At 49.6% G+C, this 23,537-nt stretch overlaps 7 protein-coding genes across 7 annotated transcripts; 4 read left to right on the top strand and 3 right to left on the bottom strand.

Moving 5' to 3' along the window:
- Window positions 1–497: 497 nt before the first annotated feature.
- BKA67DRAFT_590404 (BRO1-like domain-containing protein) lies at window positions 498–3,121 on the bottom strand (the record flags this gene model as incomplete). Its single annotated transcript, XM_046104587.1, has 2 exons — window positions 498–2,116; window positions 2,170–3,121. 2 exons carry the CDS (start codon window positions 3,119–3,121, stop codon window positions 498–500), a joined length of 2,571 nt encoding a protein of 856 aa, XP_045960481.1.
- Window positions 3,122–3,925: 804 nt separating this feature from the next.
- BKA67DRAFT_551369 (uncharacterized protein) lies at window positions 3,926–4,613 on the bottom strand. The gene is made up of 2 exons (XM_046101737.1): window positions 4,317–4,613; window positions 3,926–4,246 (listed from the first exon to the last, which is right to left on the bottom strand). The coding sequence occupies exon 1, from the start codon at window positions 4,589–4,591 to the stop codon at window positions 4,367–4,369; it is 225 nt and encodes a 74-aa protein (XP_045960482.1). The 5' UTR covers window positions 4,592–4,613; the 3' UTR covers window positions 3,926–4,246; window positions 4,317–4,366.
- Window positions 4,614–5,224: 611 nt separating this feature from the next.
- Window positions 5,225–9,380, top strand: BKA67DRAFT_514151 (uncharacterized protein; the record flags this gene model as incomplete). Its single annotated transcript, XM_046097629.1, has 6 exons — window positions 5,225–5,376; window positions 5,443–5,702; window positions 5,756–7,914; window positions 7,969–8,203; window positions 8,303–8,719; window positions 8,779–9,380. 6 exons carry the CDS (start codon window positions 5,225–5,227, stop codon window positions 9,378–9,380), a joined length of 3,825 nt encoding a protein of 1,274 aa, XP_045960483.1.
- A 1,086-nt stretch (window positions 9,381–10,466) lies between these two features.
- BKA67DRAFT_514207 (carbonic anhydrase) lies at window positions 10,467–11,138 on the top strand (the record flags this gene model as incomplete). Its single annotated transcript, XM_046097633.1, has 1 exon — window positions 10,467–11,138. One exon carries the CDS (start codon window positions 10,467–10,469, stop codon window positions 11,136–11,138), a length of 672 nt encoding a protein of 223 aa, XP_045960484.1.
- A 4,551-nt stretch (window positions 11,139–15,689) lies between these two features.
- Window positions 15,690–16,696, top strand: BKA67DRAFT_149620 (uncharacterized protein). Its single transcript, XM_046095106.1, has one exon. It carries the CDS (start codon window positions 15,896–15,898, stop codon window positions 16,454–16,456), a length of 561 nt encoding a protein of 186 aa, XP_045960485.1. The 5' UTR covers window positions 15,690–15,895; the 3' UTR covers window positions 16,457–16,696.
- A 253-nt stretch (window positions 16,697–16,949) lies between these two features.
- Window positions 16,950–18,584, top strand: BKA67DRAFT_590406 (uncharacterized protein; the record flags this gene model as incomplete). Its single annotated transcript, XM_046104588.1, has 1 exon — window positions 16,950–18,584. One exon carries the CDS (start codon window positions 16,950–16,952, stop codon window positions 18,582–18,584), a length of 1,635 nt encoding a protein of 544 aa, XP_045960486.1.
- Window positions 18,585–21,520: 2,936 nt separating this feature from the next.
- Window positions 21,521–22,277, bottom strand: BKA67DRAFT_551382 (uncharacterized protein). The gene has a single exon (XM_046101738.1). The coding sequence runs from the start codon at window positions 22,112–22,114 to the stop codon at window positions 21,566–21,568; it is 549 nt and encodes a 182-aa protein (XP_045960487.1). The 5' UTR covers window positions 22,115–22,277; the 3' UTR covers window positions 21,521–21,565.
- Window positions 22,278–23,537: the final 1,260 nt, after the last annotated feature.

Consider the following 23,537-nt stretch of genomic DNA (forward strand, 5'->3'; position numbering starts at 1 on the left):
GCATTAACACCGGGAGCATGGGCTTATCAGGGATTACGACAAAGTCTCTTGTGCAGCACAGGGTCGTAACCAACTAAAGACCAGTCACCAAAGGACTTGGAATATTGAAAACAGCTGGCGTCTAAGAACGCCAATCCCGTGAATTAAAATTGTGAGCAACAAACCCCGCGGGATTGTTTACCACATGTTCGAGAACACAAGATATAGGGACGGAGATTGGCGGCTTGACGGTCTTTTGGGTACAATCTCCGTTTCAGACTTGCATATAAAGTCGTATATACAGAAAGTTGCATAGGCGCGTGGACTCTGGTATCTATCGACATGGCTTTGGAAAATTCATCTACTCACGTTTCATGTGCTCGCTCCACGCTTAACAACTACAAAGTACCTGTTAGATTGAAGCTGGATTTCTAAGTTTGTTGCATATGATAGCAGTAGGAGCCTACTAGCAACCAGTTCTGGCTTCCATAAAATATTTGTCCACTTCTTTGACCAAACTAACCAAAGCGAATTCCGTTGTTTGGATCCCATGGCCCCGATGGCGGGGGCTTGTTTCCAGTTCCGACATTTGGCGCAGGAGACCCTGCGAACTTGATGCCCAATTCGGGATTCCACATCGCTTGCATTGGATTTGCCCTGGGCTGCTGTGGTTGAGGAGCGACCGTCTCAGTTGGAGGCGCCCAGCTCTGGATGCGAGCTTCCGCTGGACTGTGGACGGGTTGTCTGACTGGCTGTTGAGGCTGCTGAGGTGGACTGTAATAAGTTTGTGGTTGTTGATGTTGAGGAGTGTGATTCTGCGTCGGAGTGAAGTTTTGTTGTGCACCTTGGTTGATATTGAGGTTGTGTAATGGCGGCATCGCTAACTCATCCTCCAACATACGTGCTTCTCGCCTTCTCTCGGTGACCCAGCTCCTGGCTCCGTCTCTGAAACCACCAACAATACGACTCAGATCGTTGTAGAACTTCCGTCCAACCTCAACATTACTGACAAGTTCCTTGTACTTGTAATACGCGTTCTCAAGCTTCTGCAGGGCCTGCTCACGCTCACGGTTGCCTTTATCGCCAACAACCTTCTTCTGGCCCTCAAACTCGCGATTGACACGAATCAGATCAGAGACCAGTTTCTCTTGCTCAGCTGCTTCCTTTTGCAGCTGCTCTAGATCGGGCTCGTATAGAGTATCTAGTCTCTTCTCAAAGAACTCCTCGAAGTGTGCTGGGACGATTGCGGTAGCTACAGTCTGGTTGCGTTCCAACCGGGCGGCCTCTCCAAGAATATCGGACTTGATGTCATCGCTCTTTGCTTTCTCACGGAGTGCCTCTGCCTTGCGACGCCGACGACTCTCAAGACGTGTTACGTCATTGTAAGCACTTCGGAGCCGACCAATGGCCGGTCTCAAGGTCTCGGGTATTTCAGTACGCCTTGAAGAAGGCACAAAGTCCATAATGCCCCGATCAGGGCCAGCAAGAACTACAAGTAGTTGCTCCACGGCGTAAAACTTCTCGCGCACCAAAGCGTCACTACTCGCACTATTACTAAACCATCCGCCTGCTTCGTTGACTTGGTTCCACAACTTTGCACCTTGAGTGGTCTCAGTACGACTTTCAGGGCGGGCCCATCGCTCCGTACCGTAACGCCGCCGCAGACGGATATCTTCCTCCTCTTCTGCCTCTAGCAGCTCCTTACCCTCTTCAAACATAGCAAGATCGCTCGAGCGCAATTTGTCAATATCCACAAAACTGCGTTGTAGGCGGCTTATAGCATCCGCTTGCCTGATTTCCTCGGCGTGCTGGACGAGAGTACCGGGCAAACCTAGAGGCTTCTCAAATGCTTGGATAGAGCCAGGTAGATTGAGAGAGGATAGTATCTCGTGGACTCTTTCATTCAAAACCTCTAGCTCTGCGATGATGTTCTGGTTAACGAGACGGTCCCTGCGCTCTTCGTAAATGGATACAGCGATATGAACAGAGTAGGGCACCAGCTTGGTGAATAATGGCGGGCCAAACTCGGATTTCTCATTGAGATGGTCAAGTGGTGCAGATACCTGAGGTGGTATCCGAGCTATTGCCATATTTGCCCTGTCAAGAACTTTGAGTTCTGACTTGGGCGGGACGATATCTGGAAATGGTTAGAATTGGCATAAGCTGTACGAGGTCAGGTTCGAGACGTACTAAGGTAAATCAAATCGTTGTCCTTCTCGGCCCTCCTCAGGTCTTCTTCGACACGTCTCTTTAAACCTTGGAGATCTTCTACAACAACTTTGTTAAGGTAGCCGCCTCTGCTCTCCTTCAAGCCCTCGTCCACACAAGCAACAGCATCTTTTAGCCTTGCCACTTCCTCGCCGTATTTTCGTTTCTCTAGGCAATCACATGCCGCACGATATTGTGCAGCGGCGGCAAAGTGGTGGTGCTTGGCACTCATATGGTGTATCCAGCTACTGCTGATTGCTTCGGAGCGCATGGCGGCCTCTCCTGCTAAATTGTACAGGTCACTAACGCGAGCTGCAAGCTTGGTTATCGACGCATCCTTATAGCCGTCCATAACAGCTTTTTGCCAATAACACTCCTGACTCTGGGCCAACTGTAGCTGAAGCAGGGCCTCGAGAGTATGTTCGTCCATATCTTCGGGAGGAGTAGTCCGCAGCTCTGGTATAATGCCATCTTTCAAGTGCTTTAAGACGCCTGCCGACTGGTTGAAGTAGCTTGCGGCTGTCTTCAAGCCTTCGGTATCTGATCGATTACTCGTGACGGCAAGTTGCGAGTATAATGCGGCGAGGTTGTATAGAACATTGGCGAGCTCGTACTGGAGATTGTTGTGTACAATGGGCCGTTCTGTATTGTAGCCCAGGGACGGGTACCAGGTAAAGTCGGCGCCAATATCTACAGGGAACTTGCCGCCCATCCAGACCAGTTGTGCAGCGTAGGCTTGCAGCTTCTTGACACCACTCGGATGTGCTTCTCGAACGTTGACTGCATCGCGACGCAGTGACTCAATGACGTCGAGGTCCTGTCGGAACATATCCGGATGCTGATCATACTTGGTGGAGATGTACTGCCTCACTGCAGTTGACAGCGACAACTGCGCACCCTTTCGAAAGGGTATTGATAGAATGCTGTTCTGCATGGCGAGGGTGTTTACTTGACGATGTTGGGGTTGGGGTTTGATGTCTGACAGACAGGTGGAAGGGCGGCGAAAAAGTTGGAGATGCCGACGTGAAGATATAGACTAGAGAAGCGAACAAAAGGTCATATCATTGTTGGTGTGCCTCGCAGTCACTCGCGGTATTGAAACAACTATTGCTTACGAGGTATGCATATTCACCTCGTTACCTAAACCAAAACCAAAACCAAAACCAAAATCAAAGACAAAATCTTGGTGATCGACGCCCAGGAAGCAATGACTTCATCCCGCGGGCCCAAAAAAGAATGTGGCACCTGTGGCTCCGAACCCATGTTGTGGCCATGTTGTGGCGGTGCGTGTGTCAATTATTCTCGCATCTCACACGAACTCTTTCCCTCAGGAACCAAAGTGCTTTCCCTGCAACGAGACAGAATCGCATTGTTCTTCTTCCTTTCAAAGCCGGCCATTGAAATCCATGGCAGGTGGGCTCTTGCATATGAGCAGGATTGTTTACACCGTCAAAGCGCTTCATTCGCCATGTGCATGACGGAAGAAACCATAACAGGGAGGGGCTTCGTTGATAAAATGCTACGGCGCCCCAGTTTGCATGTGAGGTTCAGAGTAATTGTTAGTGCATGCTCCTTTGCAGCATCTTTTGGTGGCATGGGATAGTTACGTTGCAAACGCTTCCGAGCTCAGCTTGCTATTCGCCGCCGACCGATTATTCTCTCTCTCTCTCTCAAAAATATTTTTTTTTTAAATTAAAATTAAGAAAAGTTTTGCGACGCCCCATCACGATATGTATTACTAGCGCACTGTGTCGTCGTTCATGGTACCTATCGAAGCGCAAAATACCTAAATACGCTTGCCTTGTCTCCAGTAGTTTTATGATTATACACCCACTAAACTAGTATTACGTGTGTCCGGATTTCTAACTAGTGTTGAGACTAGCTCATATACGGGCTCTTAAGTTCTCTCACTCATCATTGTAGTTCCTACTAGACTACCGACATGTAGGTATTGACTAAGATACGCCATTTCCCCAACCGTTGCGTTTCGGTATGTGTAGTCGCGCAGTCCACCGCTTGATATCATCGTCCTGGGAAAGGTACCGTAATTATATCTTCACTGTATCAACTAGGTTAGTCAGATTGACTTGGGTGATAGTGGATAATCTATGAGCAAATAAATCGCCTTCTCTTATATCTCCACGGCTGCTGAAACATGTTCTTTGACCCATCTCTTTATCTACAAGATCAGTTCATCGCACGGCCACCGCTCTGACTTTTGTTTTCGTCGTGCAGAGACCCAAAGTCTATTGGTAACGTGATTGGACGTAGCCCGATACTGGTACCAATGCGCGAATGCCAGGGCTCCTGGGTGAAGACAAATTGGATACATAGACACAATAGATCGAGCCACAACAGCAAATAAGCATGCGGGACAAACCGATTGCAGAAACAAGGAAGCCATGAGGCTGATGCACTGTGTGATGTTGGAGGTCAGATAATTAAAACTCGTGGCAGACGTGGATAGTAAGCAAAAGTGGTGGGCCCCAATGTAACTCTGATGCTAGTTCCAGCTAATAAGCTATAGAGCCAAGCATTCAACGAACTGATCTCGCAGCACCACAGTCAGCATTGCCCTGATTCCCATGACCATGCACATTTTCGCATTGGCGGGACAGCGCTGGTAAATAACTATCGAACGACAGCTTGACCCTTCCGCCGTGACAGACAGACAACTTCTAGAGGCAATTACTGTCCTTGCAACGTCACTGCGTTGGCCTTACCTCTATCTGCGCTTATGCCGATCAGGCTGGCGAATCTGCTGGGATGACGATAACGCAAGAGTTGTACAGCGCCAAGCCTGCACGTCAGGCGACCTTTTAGCTACGGGATACGGGTTGTGGGTCGTGGGGTTGGAAGAGAGAGTGTGTAACAGTTCACACGGTCACACGTACCGCTCTGTTATAACCCCTCATGCGGCTGAAATAATACTGGACATCACCTGTCAAACTCTAGATCTTCGTTGTTTTACGTACAAAAAACGTACAAAGAAACGGAGACGATTGGTAGCCCTTGTGATGACATATACAAACCCACAATGGCTGCTATAGCTCCTTCTGTCACGCAACCTTGTCAAACCTGTGGCACCACCAAGGACAAAATTTATAGCTGCGTCCAGTGCAACAACCTTTCGTTCTGCGACGGCTGTTGGTCCAAATGGATTCTTCACTTGCCGGGTCAAGTTGGTTGGTGAGTCCTATTTCCAGGCTTGGCCTAGGAGTCGCGAGAGTTCTAGTTTGCTAATTGGTCATTAAGGGATGGCAGGGCACATGAAAGGTCGGACCCGTTGGTGGTGCTTCGTATGCGTCAGATCCTCGAGCCTGTTCGTTCTGAAACCGAACATGAGGCTGAATTGCGCGATGATGAAGATACTTCATGGTTTGGCTTTGGCCGCGATGGTACCGGACACCCCGTTTTCCATGACTATGGAAGATTTGCGGCTATCATGGCAGACTCTGTGAGAGAAGACGTCCCAGAGCGCCATCCTCAACTTGCATCCTTTATTGGCGAGACTGGTAAGACCAAAATCACTGTTCAAAGTGATGGGCATATACTGAAGCATGCTTAGGAGCTGGCAAAAGCACAATAATTAAGCTGCTCATAGACCGACAGGATCTTTCGTCCACAGAGGCTCCGAGATACTACTCTCCGGTCACTTCCTCAAATCATGACCGTATCCCTACAACGGGCGACGTTCATCTATACGCAGATCCGTCGTCCATACATGCGAGCCAGCCGTTGCTGCTTTGCGACTGTGAGGGTCTTAGCGGAGGAGAGATGCTGCCAAAGCAATTGAGGAACCGAGCAGACGACCTTGCAAACGGCTACAAGACCAGTCAATCAAGAAAGATCGCTTGGGCAAAAACACCCAACACCAGAAAGAGGGAGTTTGCAGTTGCGCAACTCTACCCTCGCATTCTTTACACATTTTCTGATGTCGTTGTCTTCGTGTTGCGAAACCCAAGAGCATTCGAGTCCACTGTCCTGCCCAAACTCTTAAAATGGGGAGCAGCATCAATCGACAAGTCGCTAAATCAACCAGTACTTCCACATGCAGTCATCGTTTTGAATGCCACAGAACCGGGCGTTGACGAGAAGGAATGGGATGTCGATACGGCCACTCAAATGCTCATGTCTGATATTGCAGGTGCGGTTCACAGAGAGCCTGTTATCCAAGACTACGTCACGCAATGGCGCAAAAGGGGAAAACATATTGGCAGCACCAAAGAGCTGCTGGAATGCTATTATGCATCCGTCAGTGTCGTCAGAATCCCCTACAAGGGCTCGTACATGCTGATGAATGATCAATCTGGGAAGCTAGCGGACCTCATTCGGGATCGTGCTCAACTCTCACATCTGAGGAAGAGAAAAGTACGCATGCTGGCTACTCCGGAAAAGCTTCAATTCTACCTTCATGCTGCATTCGACCACTTCACTACCGATCTGGACACCCCTTTTGATTTCATTAAAGAGACGTTGCGACATAGTCCCGTCTCGAGGAATTTTGAAGGCAATATCTTGAATCTGGCCTTGGCAATCCGTGATCGAGCAGCCAACAGCAAGGTCAAGAACAACGCAAAACAGATTTTCCGCGCGATGGTGCCAATAATAGCATCTTGCGTCATGTTCGACACCGTACGCCAGAATCTGCTAGGCACAGCATCGCGCCTATTGGATGACAGATATGCGAAGCCTTGTACCGCTGCCATGCAGACGTTTGCAGACATGCACTGGCCATGTAGTTTCAAAAATTCAGCCTATCCTGGGAAGTCCGGACAATGCTGCAACATGAGGTCTGGCCACAACCCCAAGGGCCATCAGAACATCCAGGGCAAAATCATCGGCAATGGAGATTATGAGTCTGATCTTGATCCTTCTGAGTTCGCTCCAACATGGAATCATTTTATAAGACAGAGCCTTATCCAATTGCAGTCGTCTGCTTTCAGACTTAGCCAGGAATTTCCGGACATGCCTGAAATCCAAGTCGCTGCACTCCTACACCGAGAAAGACTCAATGAACAGTACTCGAATATACTCGGAGCTGCAACCGACTTCATCAGCTATTCAGCCTGTCTCTGCTGCTTACGAGAGCTCCCAGAATGTGCTCTGCCTTGTGGTCATGTTCTCTGTCTTCCCTGTGTGCAAATCTATGGTACAAGGACGTCAAAGACGACCATAGAAATCAGCCGGTGCCCATTGCACATTCGAGACGTCATAGCAAGCCCTCCATGGATTCTCAACATCAAGCCTGATCATGCTGGTACCCGGACGCTCTGCCTTGACGGTGGTGGCATAAGGGGGGTTGTCCAGCTTACTATCCTCCGAGAAATGGAGAAGATCCTCGGGCCTGAGCTACCACTACAGCTGTTTTTCGACCTCATAATCGGCTCTAGCATGGGCGGCATAATAGCGATCGGCCTGGGAGTGAAGAAATGGTCAGCCCAGGCCACCATGGAAAAATTTAAAGACCTTTGCAAGGAGGCCTTCATTCCACGCGAGATGAAGAATGTTCCCGTTTTCGGCATGATCTCAAGCTTGTACCACGGAAGTCTGTACAAGACACAACCATTCGAGAAGGCGCTGAAAAGGTACTTCTCTGAACAGCCCTTCTTTGGCGTGAGCACTAATAGGTCACGTCACAATGTGTCTCTCAAGGTAGCTGTCACGGCATCTACATTGATTGAACATCAGGCTGTGGTGTTCGCTAACTACAACCGGCCTGACCCTGTAGAGAAAAGACTTCCCTTTCAATTCGCGCGTGCGGATGTGCCATCGAGAGAGATCCGTATATGGGAAGCTGCTCGAGCCACTTCTGCCACGCAACCCTTCTTCAAGCCGTTCCGCAAGGAAGAGACGGATTATGAATATGTAGACGGTGGCGTCCATCAGACATGTCCTATATGGGTTAGCCACCACGAAGCAAAGGCCATATGGAACGACAAACACCGGCCAGATCTGGTTCTTTCCATCGGCACCGGGCAAAATGTTGGCGACAAGCGAGCGACCTCAAGCACAAGTCATTCAACACCATCCGTCACTGCTACTTCAACATCCATGGCACCTGGAGCTAGTGCCGTCATGAGGCAGGGCCGTGGCGGTGCTGGCAACTACAAAGTGCGCGGCAATACCAACACACCTTCCTCAGATTCTATCAGAACTTCAAATGCCGGATACTTCTACCGTGATCCACGAACACCAATGTTATTCTCCTTCAATAACCCGGGCGCCGGTGCAGAGAGATCTGATGACCACAGAGAAGGCGAAGAGATCTGGAATAAATACATGTCACGGGGATTTGTGGCAGAGTCTGACCGGTCAAGATACATGCGCATGAATCCCGAGCTCTTCTCGGAATTGCCCAAGTTCGCCGATGTGACGAAGATGGATGACCTCGAGCAACACACAGAAGATGCGATTCGACGAAACCCCGGTATTGTGCTGGAAGTTGTTCATAGATTGGTAGCAAGCACGTTCTTTTTCGAGAAGGACGCAGGGCCTGTTAAGCAGACCAGCGAAGGTTACACATGCACTGGTATGTCTACTCACTACCTAGACTTCACTGCCTCTATTTCTAATGCTCGTTCGATGTAGGTGCCATATACTGTAGATTCAGGCTTGGATCTTCCGAGCTCAAAGCCCTCGGATGGCTGCTTGTCTCTACCTCCTGCCTCGAAGGCGATTTCGAGCCGTACTTCCTGCTTGAGGAGGACAAGACACGCTTGCCTGCACGACAGATTGTGCTCACTCAGACGATCCTACAGGACATGCATTTCCACGGGCATTTCGAGCTTGAACCTCTGACCATTACCACACTTGACGAGACGTCCGAGATCTCGCTCTCTCTCATATTACACCAGACTCCATATCCATCCGGCAGTACAGTGCTACCAATCAGTGGCTTTCCCAGACGCATCATGTCCGAGCCAGCAGGCAACGTGCCTGCTGGCTTCGGCGAGATGAAATCAGGTATGTTCCCAATCAACCCAAGCTCATGTAATAAATTTCATTCCACTGCACACCCACACATACACGCCGCCGCCTCCATGTATACTCACGCAGTCATCGTTAAGAGCAGGAGCCTGCCAAACCCCCATTCTCACAAGGCAAAGAACGGGATCTTTAACCAGTTTCTCTTTACGAAGATCGCTCATCCTTGTTCTTCACATTCGGGGAGGAGAACTGGGGTACTGTAAGCAGCAGCTACTATAGGCATCAAGAACTAACTTTTCGTCTCCTTGGACGCAACAGGCATGTCACCCACAGCTAGCGTTCTGGAGAGGCAGTGCACGGGCAGCTTGCTATCGACACCACCAGCTGTCTCGTCGCCGGAATCGGTTGCAGCGAGCTTAGTAAGCTCAGCGACAAGTTTAGACACACGGCCATTCAGCAAGATGAGTTTGTGGGATGAGGCGGACGAATACAGGGCTGAGTTGGAAGGGTCGTCGCCCGCTGTCGAACTTGAAGGGCACGCATTTGGTAGCACTTCATTTCCGACGAGTGGAGAGGCCAGGATGAGGAAGTAAAACGGGATCTCTATTTTGAGTGCGGCCAAAATGGCACTTGTCTACATATCTGGATGAGACCGTTCGCGCATGTGTGGAATTTCATGTTTCATTATCGATAGAATACGAGTTGACTATAGGCGACAGAAAAGTCGTACGATTTTACCTGGATTTGTGGGGCCTGAAAGCGCACCTGCAAGGATAAGCTCTCAGTATCAACCGTAAAGGTGCCATTAATTGTTAGATGGTCAATCGTGATTGGCCGCAAATGACTTTTATATCCAGGTTTCTATTCATACCCTTAGTTTTAGGTCTATTATACTATATTATATTGGCACATCTATGATCTCTGGTCCACGGGATCGTGAGGCCTGATAGCCTCCTCGGAGGCTATCTGGCTTGTTAAGGTTCAATCGGCGTTCTCCTGTCATTTTGGCGGGAAGCACTGTATGCGTACTGTGGCTCACCCTCCAAAATCCCGCGCCCACCAAGTGACGTTTGATCCCCTCTTGGCCGTCCAACAAAATCGCAAATCTCAGCAGCAGAACTCCGCGGTGACCCCCAATCACAGCCCCGAAAATTCCCTCAAAAAACATACGATAAGACTTTCTTTCTCAGATGTTCAAGCCTAGGATCAATTCCACCCTTCTCACATCCACGAGAAGAGGATTCACGAAGCTCACCTACTGCCAGCCTCACGCTTTCTATAGCTCAACAACATCTTCATCTAGCACATCAGCACTGCCCGTCAGCCCAACAAAACGCAGCTGGCGCACCATGCCGGACAACGACATCACCAGGCACCTCAAGAAGACGCACGACAAGGTCTTCGAGCATAACAAGATATGGGCAGCCGCGCAGTCTGAGAAGGACCCGGAGTTCTTCGCGAAGCTGTCGTCCGGCCAGGCGCCCGAGTACCTCTGGATCGGGTGCTCGGACAGCCGGATCCCCGCCGAGGCCATCACAGGGCTGGAGCCGGGCGAGGCGTTCGTGCACCGCAACATCGCGAACCTGGTGTGCAACACGGACCTCAACGTCATGAGCGTCATCAACTACGCCGTGCGCCACCTCAAGGTCAAGCACATCGTTGTTTGCGGCCACTACGGCTGCGGCGGCGTTAAGGCCGCCATGACCCCCAAGGACCTCGGGCTGCTGAACCCTTGGCTTAGGAACATTAGGGATGTCTACCGCTTGCACGAGTCGGAGCTCAACGGCATCAAGGACGAGAGTGCAAAGTACGACAGGCTGGTCGAGCTCAATGTTATCGAGCAGTGCCGCAACATCATCAAGACGGCGGCCGTCCAGCAGAGCTATGAGAAGAATGGGTTCCCCATTGTGCACGGCTGGGTCTTTGGTTTCAAGGATGGCCTGCTAAAGGATTTGGAGGTGGACTTTGCGTCCCAGTTGCACGACATCCAGAAGATCTACAATTTGACAGACACTACCTAGTTAGGGCGGTTCGTGCAGCAACGTTTAAAAAAATATTATAAAAAATTGGGTTGCGTAGCGGTCTAAATTGGCAGGAGCTAGGTCGGTTCGTGGAACGGGCGTGCATGGAGGCACAGGCGTTGAGGTAGTATCGTTCACACCAAATGAAATGGAATTGCGGGAATGCTATTCCAAGCGAGCAATTGCATCATCTGGGCACTAACCGATTCGTTCAATGCGGAAAAGATGTCAAAGATTCAAGCTTTGGACTTACGATCTGATGACACAGCAGCAAGGCCGGTGAAAGTACCTGTAAATTTATTGAGTTGAGCGTATGTAAAGTTCCAGGTGCTGTTGTGCTGCGAGGTGGCGCAGAATTCCGACGGGTGTTGTTGCACAGCTGTGCTACTTTTCGTATTTGCTATGAAGGTGTTTTCTAGCAGGTCATGCCGCATGATTGCAATCCGTGTCGAGTTCTCTCTGCACGAGCTTGCTGCTCTGTCAAATTCATGCAGCCACGGCGGGATAAGGTACTCAGATACTGTGTTGCTCAAGAAGTTGCTTATCTTCGCTTCGTGTATGAGATCCCACGTGAAGTGATTAACCAATGATGGCCGAATGTCGCATCAGGGCGGCCTTGACTGCAGGACACTACTGTCTGTTGAACGAAAATTACCGCGCTTCCGCTGGGAAACACAGAGTAACCCGGTGCCAAGCCAATCTGGATAAGGTTATTAACAGCCACATACAACGCAGGCTTGTTTGATCGAAATTGGATGCCACCCGGTAAATGCTGATTTGCATACACTAGTGAACTATATACCATTTGTGTTGCGATAAATCGGGAACTTGGAGCCGCACGTCCTGTCCAGATTGGGCAACTCGCGAAAATCGCTGTCGTCCAGGGTCTGGGGTGGCCAACGTGGTAACCAAAGCATAAACTGTGAGCTCATCCTCCACCTGTCCTGCGGAGTGCGGATGACCGAGCTGGAAATGGTATACTCGGGAATAATGACCGCTCGGTTATATCTCGCAGTCCGGCGCTATGCAGCGTGCCCAGCTATAATGCAGTGTTGCCAAGTACAGAACCCAAGCAACGCATTCAAACGTTCAGAGGTTATAGTAGGTTCCTGATAGGCTTTCATCAACGTGATACAGGATAACCTCGAGAGTTGCTGGATTCGGCAGTGCCCTCTTCAGTGAAGAGACAGCAATATATGAATGGACCAGACGAGCTATCACGGTCGACCTAGTGATCTTCGAGTTTATGCGGCGTCGTAACCTTTTGTGGCCATAGTTGATGCCGTAATCATTGAACCACTATAGGTCATTGGCAGCTGAGAACGCCGCGGGAGAACGTTCAGCACATGCTTGTGGAGGCTTTACAATATCGTGAGACATCTTAGCTCGGAAGTGGTGGTCCTGCCTGCCAAAGGAGAAACACAAAAGCATGTCAACAGCCGACAGACCACACGAGGTATCGGCCACATGCAGAAGCGAATGCCGGTCCGAATCATGCTATGTCTCGGAGGAAAGTCAGTGTTCTCTGGGCTTAAGAGGAACATGTTGGTCAGAAGGCGAAAAGTCAATGGTCCCGGGCATAAGTTTAAGTTGGTCTGGCATTGGACAGGTTACAAGCCTCCAATGTGTATTGGAGGAGCCCAATACGCTGGTCGAGTATGCCCACTCGAGAGTGCTACAGAACACAGAACGACCACTGCAGTTTGTGTTGCAGAAGACCCGGCTTGGCATCAATCAAAGAACCCTTTCAGAATGCCATCTAGACGTACTTGGGTGGTCACCCAGGTTTCGAAAGGAAAGCTAGAAGCCCTACACGTGCGACCAATTAATTTGTTCATGGATTCCCCAGATACTCTACCCGGTGTGCATGTTTCACGTTGAGGAGCTACCATATTCGGGGGTGAATTCTTTTTGAGGCGGCCGTCAAATGCCAGAGCTGCGGTTCCTAAGCGCGAGGTCTACGTTGCCAGTACGGACTAGTCTAAGGTTAGGTATTTCAAGTTAGTATGCACAGACTGTTGCATACTACTCGTAGATTATGAAATTTAACTCAATGCTGCCACGAGTTAGATTTGTGCTGAGAGAAGATCATGTTGAGGCTGGTGCCGGTCGATCTGGCCGATCGCTACTTGCTGTGGATTGCTCAGTACCTGGGGTGCCCCACGGCACGGAGGTTGGCAGTGGTCGAAGCGGGCCTGAAAGAGAAAGAAAAAAAATACACCTCGAATAAAATACGATCAGCGGGATGCAGCTGCGCTGCGAGCCGCAGTGCGTTGCGTTGATTGCGAAACCCCCTTTTAAGCGCAATGATGATCTCCTACTGATAGGTTGTGAGTGGTGGATTGCAGATCTGCTGGTTTCGAATGCGTCACATTGTCACGGCATTGAAATTGGTGGGCTGTCAGTATTTCCGTCCATTGACTCGACTGTCGTGATTTAAGTTGATGGCAGTCAAATTTCGGTGCTTGACATCGTTTGGATTAGATGTCCGGAGGAAAGCATGACACCTTACCACGCCAGAAAGCCTTATTTAACCTGACGTACTTCAAACCAACAGAGCCAATGTATCCCGAGTCCGTGGGGCAGCTATGTAGAAGCAATGGAATCTAGACCTTGGCCGTCTCCGCTCAGAGGGGTTTGCTGGATATGGGAATCCATGTGGGAAAGAAAGAAAAAAAAAACATGAGCTTGGAAGCATTTATGGTTTACCACCATCGCATTGTACACGGACGACTGCTTCGTGAGTCGAGTCAGCTTGAGATAATGAAAAAAAGCGTGTTACTGTAAGACTCTGTACACACAAGTATCTGCACACTAGTGGCAGAGCACTTCGACGATCATTTGAGGGCAAATGTTGATCGAGAAATCTCTTTCTAACCTGGGGTTATCGTCACTTGTCATTGGCGGCTACTACCCCCACCACACCATTTCAAGATCAACAGGGGGGCATGCTGGTTGCGCAATCAGTGGCGGGCACAATTCGGTAATCCTCCCAATAACCATTTAATGCCTGTGTATAGTTATTGACAATTCTCTGGGCAATCTGCGAGGTGCAGCACGCCAAGAAAATTGAATGCAAGACCACAAATGACATCGTAGGTGGAACAAGTACAGGCTGTAAAGAAGACCTCATGAGTGTCGAGATCTTTGCGACGGCTGCGAACTTAAAGCGTTGACATTAATCATGTGTAAACAAGATGGTGCTCGGCGGCCGCGAAACCTCGTCGTCATCTCTGATCAGCGCCTAGAACACCGCCTTTACCGGTTCTCATGCAGGGGTCATACATAGTACTGGTTACACGCCTTTCACATCTTCCCACCGTCCTATCGGGCTCCTGAATTTCATGCAACTCATTGGATGGATAAGTACCGAAGTGCTAAGCCACCATACTGGGTAAAGCTCTAGGATATACTGTAGGTTGTTTATTTCCTTTTGGCTGCGAAGTAATATTTTCCTATATGGATATCGGTTATGACATATTCTTTCCCAACTGTGTTTAAGGCGACGTCATCGCGGAGCCAAGGGACCACTTCCAAGCCCAAAGCATCTGAAACGGGGTGGATCGCAGAGGAATGAGCTTCAAAGGCTTTGCCAATGATTATCGTTGCTTATCTCCCAAATAGGCTAGACAGTGTTGTATATAACAGCGCCGCGATATTGTGCCAATACACCGTGCCACGAGTCATACCAGTCAGCCAGTGTTATCACAGCTTGTGACGATATCACTATATAAAAGAAGAAACTCGGACATAGCACACTTAAGGTTCTGGCAAAAGTTGTGCCATGCATAGTGATACGAGTTTGTAGTGTTACCTGGTTTCAGCACTGAGGGCGAACGAGACTCGTGTGCAGCCAGCATTAGGTTCTTATCAGCCGTACGGAGTATGTAGCAACTACTTGCCTAGTTGGGAATAGACCCCTGGCTAGTCTAGTCTGTTCCTACTATCGAACGACCGAAATTTGTGACGCGTAGACAGATCTTATGGTGTTTCTAATTTGGTTATTCAAAACTTGACTCGAATGTAGTTTACAACTATCACTTAGCCTTTACGCTTGGGACGATGTTCTGGGCTTTCAGTTGGCCTTGTTCTCTACCATGGCGCAGTGTCAAATTGCTGTCCGTAGTCCCTAGTCAGTACAGTCTACCGGCACTGCGACGAAGTTTGTGCGAAGGTTATCGAAATGCAGTGCAGACTACGCTTACATTTTCCGGGCCTAAATAAGGCACAATATGCAGTAGTGACTTCGGGCTGCATGAGCCCATTAGCCCCGAGGTGTTTTCGACGATCGCGCCTATCGCGAACTAATCGCAATGCTAGAAGCCACTGTTTATATTTCTGTTGATGCGCCAACAATGCCACCCGGCCCTCATGAGGTGTGTATGCGGGAATACGGGAAGGGGGTCTCTCGTTTACTGATGCTTTTAAACAGGGCAAACATGAATTGTGGCGACGATGGTCGTCGGTCGGTCGTGTTGATGCCAATGGAGGCGATAATTGTGGATTAAAAGTTCTCTGTTCCAAGTTTTGGTTGGCATTCAGCCTTAGCAGGAACGGGGTAAACTTGCGTAACGAAGACATACTGTATTTGGGACAGGCTCAATAAGGTTATGGCCCACGTTCTGCTCAAAGTGCCGTTTCGTTTACACAACGACTGTTAGAGTACGAGAGCACAAGGTTTGAAGGCACGTTGAACTGGGTCGTCTGGGAACCTGACTTATACCACCTGAACATCAATCTGGGGCACGCCGTTACGAATGCTGCTTTGGCCAATCGTCGCATGCAGATGCTGGTGCAGATTTGTGTTGCCAGCTCGGTCGAAACCAACCTTACAGGAGCAGCCATTTCTCTTCTCCAGCAAGAGCTCTAGCGTTAGGACGTGGGATATTAAGCCCCAAGACTTTCATTATTCGGGGACCATTCAAGCATTAGCGGCGCTTGCTGTCCAGTACCTTGACTGCATTGCCGTACCCGTGGACATACTCGAGCAGAGAGATGATCAAGGTGCGGTTCCACATCGAGCTCAAAGCCAACCGACTCGATTATTGTTATTGGCGGCATTTATTGCCAAGGAAGACGCATGGCTTGGGTTGTGGGTAGGCCGTAGGAGCACTCCATTGCACTCCCTCCCCCCCTTTCCTTTCCTTTCCCATTCCTTGCCCCAAATCGACAGCGGGCCTGGCGGGACCACTCACCAACCACCCCGGCCAGGCCAATTTCAATCCCCTATCCAGCGGCGCCAGGGCGCCATGGGCCGTTGCATTCGCCATCTCGCTACTGTACCCGTGGACCTTGCAAGTGTGCCCCTAAGAACCTAGTATCCTATCGATGTACCGTCCTCCGTACCGGCTCTCAAACCCTTCATCTATCCAGTCTTCCCACCTTCTATTCTCGCCCATCCCGTCTCGTCTTTTTCCCTTCTCTGCAATCCACGTTCTGCTACATCTTTTGTCAGAAGGTCTAGTCCCTTTTCTTTTCATCCTATCTCGCCTTCCTCTTACGAGGTTTGCGGTCTTCGTTCGTTACACCAGGGACCCGGACACAACGGAAGCAAAGCTTGACACTTCCGAGCCGACTTGTATAGTCACCCCTTGGGAATTGGGATTCGCACACGTGCTCAGCCAAATCAGAAGCAGTATTCTTTCGCTCCGGTTCCTCATAAACCTGCAAAGACTACTACTTATCCTCGCCCCTCCCTTTTGACAAGTGGGCCAGAGTAGCTCTTCCATTCAGCCCTGCTCGTTAAACCGGACTGTTTCGATCCTCCTTTTTCTTGGTAGGAGCGCTGAGAAGACTACAATGGGCGCGAAAATGCCTGCTCCTCATCAGCGGTTCTTCACTCTGAGAAACCCTTTCTCCAGATGTGTACTCTTCGCTGTTGCCTTGCTCATACTCCTCGGACTCACATGGAAGTCTGATCGATTGGACGATGTAACGACACAAATCATCAAAGCGGCTACGCCCAAGACGAAAGGCTCGACCTATCAACAGCCAATTGGTGGAGATGCACCAGTCGCTTCTGAAGCGGATGTAGTACCCGTCACGAACCATGTCATGGACTGCAGCGTAAACACAGATTACATGAATCAATTGAAAGAGACGTACGATCTCCAAGACGGCTTCGAGTACCTCAAGCGCTACGTCAAGATCAACCGCGAACCGATCCCCCGAAAGTCGGTCACCAAGCTGGGCCAAGAGTTCCTTCCTACCGGCTTCAAGACCATCAACTCCAATTACCCCAACAACTATGGCCAGGAGACTTGTCTGGAGCCTCTCCAGGTTCCGGTTCCTCAGTCACCTTATCCTTCAACCGGTAACCTGTCCGACTTTATGTTTGGTGTCTCGACTACCTTTAAGAGATTTAACTCGAGCAAAACCACACCCGTTGACGAATGGACATACTGGTTGACTGACGGTAAAGGCAACTCCAACGGTGGAAAGCTAGTTCTTTTGCTGCTGGATGCCTCAGAGGAACAAATCTTGGAGGCCAAGACCGTCCTCGACCAACGTGGAATCGACGTTGACGTGTATCACTCGGACTCTCGCATGGAGATGGCAGTTCGATACCTGACTTTGATTCCTACGCTCTACAACCACCCAGAACGCCCCAACAAGAAGTGGCTGGTCAGCTGCGACGATGACACTTTCTTCCCCAGCGTACATGCTTTGACCAAGAAGTTCGAGCAATATGACCCAGAAGACCCGCTCTACATTGGTACCCTATCAGAGGATGTCAATAACGTTGACCGACACGGCTCCCAGGCTTTCGGAGGCGCTGGCGTCTTCCTGTCGGTGCCTTTGGCTAAGCAAGTTACCGATGACTACGATACGTGCAAGACCGACGAGAAAATCCGTGAGGCCAACTCTGGTTGGGGACCTCAGGGTGATATCCTGCTGAGAAAATGTATCTATGAGAACACCGACGTACGTCTGTCAGTCATGCGAGGTCTTTACCAGCTTGACCTTTACGGTGACCCATCCGGTTTCTACGAGTCTGGTATCAAGCCAATCTCTCTCCACCACTTCAAGGGCGGCGGTTGGCACTCGGCTATGCCCTGGCAATACACCAAGATCGCCCACATCTGTGGTGAGGATTGCACGTTTATGCGTTTCCAGACAGCCGATGATTTCATTATCTCGACGAGCTTCAGTGTTGCTCAGTACCCCCTGGGCACCAAGTTCAACCTCGCACAAATGGAGCGAACATTCGCTGCGGCTCCCCAAGATAAGGGCTGGAATCTGGATTACGTCTTCGATCCCCAGAGGCCCAGTCTGCTAAAGACTGGTCGCAAGATCAGCTGGGACCTGCAAGAGGCCAGAGTCAACGACGACAATACTGTGAGCCAGATCTATGTCCGTAAGGGCGACGACTGGAGATGGGTCGACCTCAACGGCAATCCTATGTCTAAGAGCGATGGCATTATCGAGTTGGTCTGGCTTCCTTGAGATGCGCCTCTGGGCGGAGACGAGATGATATAACAAGGCGATGGCAAGAGTTGGCAGCGCTTTCAACCAGCATTGAACCATAGCAACGCAGCTGTCATCTAGGCAGGTCGCTGTCTGGCGCCATGTACTGAGTTCATTCAGCTGACTCTCGCGCCATTCCAAATACCGACAAAAACCAGCTGATTCGGGTCCGGGTGTGTACCTTGGAATCAAGCGCCGGCTTCTCCACAACGACCCGTTTCCCTACTCAGCATGTTAATGCATAATTCCATCCAGCCACTCATTTCATTCCGTCACCTACCATTCATCATTGATACAGCAATTATTTCACATTTTTACCGAGCATCGGCGAGTCCGGAGTTCAACGGTGGCGGCACAACGCACAGCATCATTTATTGGCACATTTACATTGGAGTCTCTGGGAAAGGCGACCTGCCTCTGCGAACTATAACTGCCAAATCTCTACATTTCACGATCTTTAGTTGTACACAATAGAGTTTTGCTGGGCTTGGACAACTTGGTTGTATAGAATTACGTTTTACCTGGGGTATGGGGCTTGTACAATGACTTTTGGGGGGTTTGTTTCGACGAGAAGAAAAGAAAATTGGAAACAGACATGAAGCCATTGGGTACGATTGCTGGAAATGATAGCCGACATACTGGCATGGGAATTGCACCCGGCATCGAAGTGCTCGAGACGGGAAGATAAAGGCCAACCAGATATTCGGGTCATTGTACATAGAGATTTGGCTAGCCGAATAAACACTTGAAAACAACAACTCCAAAAAGAAAACTACCGTGACTCCTAATGATGTCCCCAAGTTCCGATATCACGAAAGGAGACTGACTTGACGGAGCTGGTCTGCGATTTTGTTGCTTCGACGGTATGAAACTACGGCTTGCGCGAATGCAGGTTGGAGCACTGCCGCGCTGGTAGACACAAGAATTGCTGCACGAACTAGCAGGCGAGATGTAATGACCGACCGCTGCGCCAATTCTTGTTTCCACCGCCTGCCATCCAGCCCATTTCGAGATGCTCAGCAAATCGTGCTTCTGGGAAGCTAAAATAGCTCACCCTGTTTGTTGTCTATTTCAGGAACGGTAATTTTCCATCGAGTCATGGACAAACTAGCAGGAGCAGGCTAGAACAATCACAGATCATGTCTAATTCGAATATTTCAATAGCCGCGAATGCCAGTCGTGCTCCAGCTAGTACCCAAGAAAGCTCCTGCAAAATCTACGTAGTTGAATCGAATATTAGATGTTTTCCAAGAACATCCCATCGAAATGTTTTGGTTGTGTCGTTATCGTCATTCGTAAGTTAGAGCGGCTTACTCCCCTGATGTTTACATCTGTATGGCATCAGCACCTTCCTCGTCGCTCAATCCGGCGCTGGCACAGATCTAAGTAGATATCATGGCGACGGGGTGCAAATCGCGATACTTCACATATCATCTTGCTTTCCCCATAGTATGCCGCCCGATTCCTGGCTGAAGCCATTGCTTTTGAGATGACATCTCGAGACCGTACTCATGCTACAAGCATGACATTGTTTATGATGCCTACAGGTGCTTCCCCTCCTGGTTTGATTTCTCGAGTGCAAACCGAACTCTTGCCTCAGGACAAGGAGCTTTCAGCTGTTTGCGGGTTTCCTGAATGTGTTAGGCGCCTCGCATGCATATTACTACGCACCAATGTGCTGGTGTATGTCGTACTCCGTCGGACCGCCTTTGCCAACGGTGGCATAGGCCATGAAACATGAAGGTCAAAAGTGACAGTCTCCCGCGGACTTTCGCTTCCAAGTGTTTCTGGGGCGGGGGGCCAAGGCCCTACGACTCCGGTGTTTGGTACTGTTTCCGACCAGGTCTTGGCACCAGAAGCCGTTACATCCGATGCTCGGTTTACCGCTGCCGAAGTCTGTCGAGGAAACTGGTTTATTCTGGGCTCTCCGTGTCTGTGGGGACAACACGTCCGGGGTCACCACCTCTGCAACGGACTGGAACACACTCCAATGCATCAGGCATTGTCGGGTTCGATACTGCTGATATATGTAACCAACGACTGCTTCTATGCCGGTAGCCGGATGGACCTAGCTATTTCCCTCGAAGTGGGTGATGAGTCTCACTCCTATCCCCTGACCTGTCGAATCATTCTGATGATCGTCACCACAGCATTTCAAACGACTGATATTGAGCTCGAATAAGACTGCTGCAAGGTCTGAGATTCTGGTGAACACCTGATTCCCCACAAATGCATTGACATAGTGTTACGCTGGAACTCTGCCTTCCGCACTGGAACCCGAACTATCCAGCTCGGTTCGGTTGCTTCACGAGAACCAGTGCAGGAAGACAACTCGATTACTGGCTCGCACCCCTTTCCACCCGAGAATGGTTTCGGATATGCAGAATGTGTCTCTCGACCACCTCGAAAATGCAGTCAATCTGGCTTGGCACGAGAACACATTCCAAGTTATGCAAACTGTTTATTGATCGCCGAACGTTACCGTCAAGGAAGTATGAGAAGCGGGCAGATGATCCACCCGCAGTGGCAAGTAACGAATGCGTGATTTTAGGCTGGGTGCTTGCGACTATTTTGCGGCGTCCGGTTGTCCAGAGTCTGACTTTAAACGTAGTTTCTACAGCAACAGTATGAAAAGCTACTCGAACTGGAAGACACCATTTTCACAAGGACTTGTTCTATCCCGTAATCACGGCCAGTAGTGCGAACCGGCATATGCACGCCTCAAACCACCAATCCCTTGGGAACGGCAGGCTGTGCCGGGTAAGAGAACCTTAACATCACCTTTGTATAGATCTAATCAACGCAGCCTTCAATAGCTTATAAAGAAGGTTGTACATCCTCAATGCAAGGCTACCACTGTGTAGCTTAAATTCTTGTAGTGTGTCTTGCCGTAAACCTCTAAACATTGTGATGACCTCTTGTCGTATTATTTCTGATTGAAGGACTATCTATATATTGGTCTATAGCCATGTTTCTGTCAAGTTGCCACCAATGCCACGAAATTCAGACATAATTTCCCAACTGCTATCCGCACTTATGCGGTAGTCTCCTCGAAGAAGCTCTCCTGATTTGCTTATAGCGAACACTCCAATACTCGTTGTTGACTCGAAACTCACGGCCAACGGTGCGCTCCGCGCGTCTGCTCCCAAATCGTGCCAAGAAACCTGCCATGTCGAATTAATCAGTGCTCTTTGCTTCAGCTTCCCGTCTGTCCCAAGTGCAACGGCATCGAAACGGTCTTCTCCAGATACTACGATTGAAGGTACACTTGCCCAATTGCCTCCGAGGTTTTTCAACTCGGTATAGCCAGATGTGGAAGACCACGTGAAATGGTACATGGCAGAGTCCATCCCAATTCCAAGGAAGTCAATTCTGTCAGCTGATGGAGAAAACAAGACCGGATTACCAGTGAATGATCCGCCACGATTGTTCCAGCCTAGCCACCGAGACTGTGAGCTTGACCATTGGCGGTGTAATACAGCTGACGTGCCTTCGTCGTATATGGCCATGTCGTATATGATTTCGTTATCACGACAGACAACAGCTGGAGTTGAGTTTGTGGGGTTGGTCAGTGATAGGCTTGATGCAGGATCCCAGTTATGACCTCCTGGATGTGTGCCATTGTCAACCCAGTCATCAATATCGGTATTCCAGTAATTGTGCAATACTGTTTGATCAGTGAGCGCTCTAGTCAAAGTCCATATGTCGGCTCGATCCGTCTTGCAAGTTGGACGACATGTCGAAACTGCGCTGGCGGCGTTCACGCCGAGGCTGCTCCAACCACCCCACTGTTCATTTTTGAATGTCTTGTAGACCACACCATTCGTAGAATCGACGCCAAACACATCAAGGCGCTGGGAGTTGTTCCAATGTATAGCCGCAGGCTGGCTCAGAAGCTGCCCTCCTAGGCTGATCCAGTTGCCATTACCGCGTCCTTGCGTTTCTAGAAACCACAAACTACCATCCTTCGCTGTAGCGAAGATATCTACTATGCCGGTGTCGTTATGCGATACAGCGGTCAAGATCTGAGCACATATCGTCCCACTGCAAAGACTCGATTTGCATGAATCCGTACTGTTACAGGAGCTCGAGCTATGGAAATTTCTTTAGCAGAAGCTCTCAAAACTAAGCGGAGCTTCTTACGAGTTCTCGTTTCTACGTACCAACCCGAATGTCAGTCCAAGAGCCGTACCGGCGAGGCTCACGACGATCATCCCAACCATTACCCACGTCATTCTCCGTTGGTGCCATCTGAGTCCTCCCATATGCGTATGCGTGTAGCTTCTCTTTAAGCCTCCTGGCTCGTTTTGTAACACAGCCTGTTTATCACTATCGTCAAATTCCCGTCTGCTGAGGACGTCTCCTATGTTGCTCGTCGTAGATCTTTCGAGCCACTGGTTCTGGAGGTAGACAATCTCTAACCTGGAAGGATCGTCTATACCTTGTCGCTGACCTTGGTGGCCTGTAGCAAAGTATTTCTGAGCATGCTGAAGTCGTAATCGCCTGTTTCGTTTCGACGCAGCTTTCGGGATCACTTCGCCTTCTACCCAAAACTGTGGCTTCATGCTCTTTGAGTATTGCTCTAATGATCTAACACTTTTCACGAACTCGTCTGGATATGTCGATTGGGTTGTTTTCGCCATCATCGCCGATGGACCGGCACCGAAAATTCTGGATTGAAACTATTTCCTTGAAGTCATGTTGCCCATCCAAACCCATAGAAGTCAACTGGCTATGAATTAAAATGGCACCAGATGGTTATCATTCATTGGACCGCAACTGACATGATAAATGCTTGCATCCATCTTTTCTTAGGTTTAAATAGCTTTGATTGTTGAAGGATGACGCCCGGACCGCGGCTGTGCATCTCCACAAGAGCCTCAACGACATAAGGATGGGAAATATGCACGCATGTTATGCAATTACCTCCAT

Source organism: Truncatella angustata, assembly GCF_020726525.1.
Source record: "Truncatella angustata strain MPI-SDFR-AT-0073 chromosome Unknown BKA67scaffold_2, whole genome shotgun sequence".
NCBI lineage: Eukaryota > Fungi > Ascomycota > Sordariomycetes > Amphisphaeriales > Sporocadaceae > Truncatella > Truncatella angustata.

Bases quoted from the DNA above. Each gene is read 5' to 3' on its own strand.
- BKA67DRAFT_551369 (XM_046101737.1), bottom strand. From the start codon at position 4,591: ATGGCTTCCTTGTTTCTGCAATCGGTTTGTCCCGCATGCTTATTTGCT.
- BKA67DRAFT_149620 (XM_046095106.1), top strand. From the start codon at position 15,896: ATGCTGCTTTGGCCAATCGTCGCATGCAGATGCTGGTGCAGATTTGTG.
- BKA67DRAFT_551382 (XM_046101738.1), bottom strand. From the start codon at position 22,114: ATGGCCATATACGACGAAGGCACGTCAGCTGTATTACACCGCCAATGG.